The 5482-nt window shown below is 37.2% G+C and overlaps 1 protein-coding gene across 1 annotated transcript; it reads left to right on the top strand.

Moving 5' to 3' along the window:
• The first annotated feature begins 707 nt into the window (after nucleotides 1-707).
• On the top strand, nucleotides 708-2452 carry LOC311013555 (uncharacterized protein). The gene is made up of 3 exons (XM_084009665.1): nucleotides 708-1028; nucleotides 1700-1788; nucleotides 2279-2452. Exons 1-3 carry the CDS (start codon nucleotides 716-718, stop codon nucleotides 2369-2371), a joined length of 495 nt encoding a protein of 164 aa, XP_083865791.1. The 5' UTR covers nucleotides 708-715; the 3' UTR covers nucleotides 2372-2452.
• The last annotated feature ends 3030 nt before the right edge of the window (nucleotides 2453-5482 follow it).

Raw genomic sequence — 5482 nt, 5'->3', positions numbered from 1 at the left:
ATAATTTATTATAACAATGGATAATTGTTCATAGTCCTGAAATGGTCTACCAAATTCAGAGTGATTTTACTCCTCCATCTAAAACCTCTGCTTGTGTAGTATACAGGACACTATTATACTCCACTGTTTATTTGATATACAAAACCAGAGCTATAAACAATGGGGATGGATTGTTATTTATATTAAGCTACAGTTAAGCTTTACAATTAACATGAGAATCACCTCGACCGCCTGCTATAGGTAAATGCTACTTGTACTTGAGGATTTTTTCATTTAAATTTTTTTTTTTTTATTTATTCATTAACAGTGAAGAGATAAAAAAAGTTCCAGTATAACGTACCATATAAAATAAATATATATAAAAAATATTGGGATTTATTATTATTTTTTTAATTTATTTATTTATTATTATTTTTTCCCAATAGAAAACTTTATTTATAGATTCCAACCACAGTCAGAACAATGACCGTATATAATACAAATACAAATACAAATAGTATGGCATCAAGACATAGTTAACATAAACAAAACAAAATATATAAAAAAATATTGGGATTAGTGTAGGTTACGTTTACACGTGACGTCACACGCAAGCCGCACGTTGGAATCCACGTTACCACGGTGACCGGCGCCACCTGCTGGCTGAGCATAATTTGTTCAGCGCAGAAAAAGGAAAAACTCCGTAGAAAACAGTTAGCCAGGTTGAAGGAAACACATGTCGCCGGTAAAGTCGGTGTATGTGCCCCGGTTCGGCTCACAGCTGGGCTCCAGTCAGAGAGATGAACCCCCACCACCAGACCCCCAGACTGTGCACCGCTCCGCCCAGCTCGAGTCCCCCTCTCGGTGGGGCCAGCGGGACAAGCGCGGGAACAAGCGGCGTAACCTTAGCGTTGGAAAAACTCGGTTCCTGTTAAAAGTCAAATTACAAAAAGTCAACAGCGCTTCGTCCCAGAAGACGGACAAAACCCCGAGACAGGGGTTGGCTGTGCCCGCCGCAAATAAACCCAAGACAACTGTGAGCCGAGGAGGTAACGTCAACGTTCATGTAAATGATAGCTTAAATCGGTTAGCTCAAGTTAGCTAGTTGTAGGTGTAGCTAGCTAGGTGTAGCTAGCTAGCTAAAGCTAACGTAGATGTAATCTGACCTGCTGCTAATTAGCCTTTTGGCTAACACTCTCATTTATGGTGGTGTTGATCAATGTTTATGTTCCCTGTGATCAATAAATAATAAAATAAAAAAGGCTGGGAACGACTAATCCCTCCTACAAACTTGTTTTGTTCAGGCTTCACGTTTTGTCAGTTTTCGATTCGGATTCATTGATTCGGATTCATTTTTTATTTTATTTTTTCAGGATTTTTTATTTTTTTTATGTTTGTGATGTTGTACACATGATTGCATTAAATTGTTTTCAATACACTGGTATTGTGTGTCCATCCCAGACCACACACTGACAGCTGTTTTACCTCAAGTTAACCACACACTTTTCTTTTTAATCACTAACAAAACATTTCAAAATGCCAAAAGGTAAAAAACGGTGTGTCTGTTGTTTATAATATCTCAATCAAGAGTGTAGCTAGTTAGTCAATAACATAAATGTATTCAAATTGGCAAAACCCAAATAAGCTATGAAGTGCATATTGTGGTCTAAACTGGCAGAAGAAGCCTCATACTGCCATTTGTTGTTTTTGTTGTTGTCAGGAGCTGGCTTTGAATGTGAACCTGTTGATGGAGATGTTTTTTTCTTCTCCGAAAGACCCGCTAGCACAGAAATGAACGAGAAGGCAAAGGTAGGCCCTATGTGAACTACATTTTGTGTGATGGTGAAGAGTAATTGGAGTGTGTGTGCAACAGCATTATTTAGGCCGCTCACTGTGTATCTCTTTACTGCAGCATCTTGGAGGTAAACATTATTTGTGTGTGCATTTCCTAGTTGAAAAACTATATCATTTACTTTGATGGATAATACATACAGCTTTATTTATTCAAAAGTATTTTTTTTTTTTAGATATAACACTATGTAAATATTGATTCAATGTGGACTTGAATACTAGCGTGAGATAATTGGTGTGAATAAAAACGTTAATGATGGCTGCCTTTCAGTTATTACACTGCCTTGGCATAGTGGAACATTTGAATGAAGTAATTAGTTATTGTTCTGAGAATGTATCTGCTCCTCTTATCCACCACACAGACTCTCTGCACATTGTGTCCTCTGAGATCAAGGTCTTTGATTACCCCCTCTTTCTTTTCCCCGGGTATGTCCCCTGTCTCGGATAGGCCAAGCTTGCAGTTCTTAAGACCATCTCCAAGATGCTGAAGGAGAACCAGCTTATCAGACAGAGACTAGCCGTCATCAGCCAGGCCACTTGAGACTGCATCGACTGACTAAAGTGGCCCACAACCATAGAAGCAGGTCACTTACCTTAACCTTCTTTGTCTAAAAGACATCAGTGTTCCTCCATGTTGAGGTTCTTACTAGTTGATACATTTCCTTAAGCATGGGATGTTGTTACAGCAATGCTCCAACAAGTCACAGTTTAGTGTTTAATCTATGTGTGTATGTATATGTGCAGTCTGCATAACAACGTATTTATCAAAAGAGAAGTCTTTTTAACAATGTTATGTTCATTTAACAGTGTTTTATTAAAATAGTCTATATTAAAACCTTATTGCCGACATTATTATTCACACATTATTATTCAGTACATAGATACACATTAATTCAGTCCAGTAAAGTGAATCTGCAGCACATGCCGTCTTTATACATTTTTTACTGTAATATTTTATCTCCTTCAATTACATTGGATGGCCAAAATATTTTGTAAACATTAACATCGAACTACAAGCAACCTTCTTGAAAACATATCAAAATTGTTTGCCATGAGATTGAACAGCTATTTATGATATATAGTCCACCCACCCATAGTACACCATGTTGCAGGTATTTACCATTATGTTATGGCAGATACAACTCTTATGTTTCCACCAGAGGGCACCACCTCCTCTAATATCAATGTTTGACTGTCCTTAGTTATTGGTCACACAACACTATTCTCTCATACTGTAGACTCCTTTTTTACTACTTGCTCACAGACATTTCAACTGCCAATTTTATTGCAACATCAGGGAACTATGTTAGTATTTATGGGTGATGCAACATTCTTGCTGTATTAATTATGTGCTTGAGTACAAGAATAGAGCTTAAGAATATTTCCTCAAGACTAATATTTTGAGTGTAGATTGTCCTAAAAGCTAACCTCATGTGGCTGCTTGTGTGGTTACGTAAGCTGCTACATTGCTAGTAGCTGTTAAATAATGCATATGATGAAATGGACTGTTAATTGGGCAAATCTTTGATTTCAACTGACTTTATTACCATTGTTCTATCTGTTATAAACTTTTTTTAATAAGAAAACAAAAAGTGGTGAATAATATGGGTAATGACCTGAACTTGTTCACATTTCAGTGATGAATGTGTCACCAGATGTTTACTCCATCTTATCAGAAGTTATATTACTGAATTAGCTTGAGAGCAGCACATGGCTGCGATTATTTTAACAGTAAAATAATTGCTGTTAAACCATGGACAATTTACTTTAAAATTGTTCTGCAGTTTCTTAATGTTTTGATTGATGAGCCTCATTGCCTTTGTGTTTAGAAGCCAGTTGTTTTACCCTTTTCTGCCCTGAACACAGTGTGGCAGCCTCATCAGAGTTCTCGCTAAAATTCACAGAATTTGTTCTAATGTTCACCACAAGTCTTTAGTTACGGACCCAGTATTTACAACAGCAGTAATTATTTTCATCACATCTTCATTTGTTGTAGTCTTTCAGTGTTTATAGGCTCATCATATCGGTAACAGGCACTTTAACTCCAATACACAATACAACTAAAATACAACTACAAGCAGCTTACACCCTCTGTTTCATAAATGAATCCTAAAGATCACAGGCTGATGTGCTCTGCAGCAAATAGAGTTGGAGCTTTTCATTCAGTAAACGAGTGATTTATTTGTGTCCTTGCAGCATTGAGGATAAATGGCTTCTGGGTTTGTGATTAGCAGTTATACCGACCTTTTAATCAGAGCTGCGGTCTGCATGGAGACTGGCAGACTGTGGCAGCCTGTTGACCGGCTGTTCGCTGCATTGTTTACATGGATAGAGGCCCAGTGATGTTGTGCAGTTTGAAACAAGCTTATTTTGTTGTACAGGACCCATATATATTCAGAAAATAACGTAGTCTGCTAGCGTCCTGTACTCCTTACTCACCAAAGTAAGCCCGTAAAGGCAGGCACGGAAAACAAATTAAAATAGCGATAGATGGATAGTGAGTAGGCTTTGCCGTCGCACTGGCCGGCACTGTGAGCAGATGATTGCTTCTTTTTAGTCCTCTGTTCAATCTCTCAAACCACAGTAAATGATTGTTGGAACGGTGATTCTAACAGACTTACAAAGACGGTTTTGATGATGTTTTGTTCAATGATCAGCCAGGTAAAATGACTGTTTTCTGACTAGAGTCTGGTGGCTTTGAGGACAGTATATTCATTATTAGTTTTAGTTTTATATGGTAATGAATTATAATATTTGTCCAAATTCCTGTTGATGGAAGTGACTGCACACGTGACATTGCACTGGAAAAGGGGCGAAAACTTTTTTTTAATCGCCTTTCCGTATGATCGGAGCTTGAGCCGATAAATACCTGGGACTACTTCAGAAAGAGGTTGTAGCAGTATGGTGTTTTTTCTGAGAATGAGAATTTAACATCTATTGTACCACATCCTGAAATGTCTCAAAGTGATAATTGGCGCGGATATATCTCATATTTTTGTTAAAGTATGCTGTTTGACAGCTTTTAAGCACTTCCGTTCCTTTCATCCCCAAATTGAATATGACATGAAGACAAATTATCACCAACACTTTTTGTAAAACCACAATGTGATTATGGTGCCTCTTGTGTTCGAGGTACAGGAAATGAAGTGTTATCACAGAGTTTCATCAGCCTTAATTGAGTCAAGAGACAGCATCCCTTTCCAAGCAGAGAGCAAACTGCTGTGAAGTGTAAGACTGATTTGTCTCTTTTAGTTCAGCATCTGCAGAGAAACAGAAGACACATTAACCAACAAGGATGTCCTCCACACTTGGGAATGTAAAACATGTAAAAATAGAGCACAGTGGTGGACCAAAAAATTAAATTAGATGCATTTCATGCTTTCTTTAGGCCTTTCTCCATCAATGTGAATATGTAGTTGATAAGGTGTAATTTCTAGGTTCTGTTTTTTTCTGATTATAAACAGTTGTAGACTGCTCTTTATTTGACTGACCATCATCTAACTCACTTCAGAGATATTAATGCCTTTTAGAATTTGCCAAATTACCCACCAAAATAATATTTTGTCGATCATTTTCAATCTCTAGATTAATGTAAATAATTTAATACACTGGCATATTTAAAAAATATCATTTGTTGAGATGAAACACAGCA

The sequence above is a fragment of the Eutrigla gurnardus genome (genome assembly GCF_963514095.1).
Source record: "Eutrigla gurnardus genome assembly, chromosome: 5".
Taxonomy (NCBI): Eukaryota; Metazoa; Chordata; class Actinopteri; order Perciformes; family Triglidae; genus Eutrigla; species Eutrigla gurnardus.
This window is presented reverse-complemented; position numbering and strand designations above follow the sequence as displayed.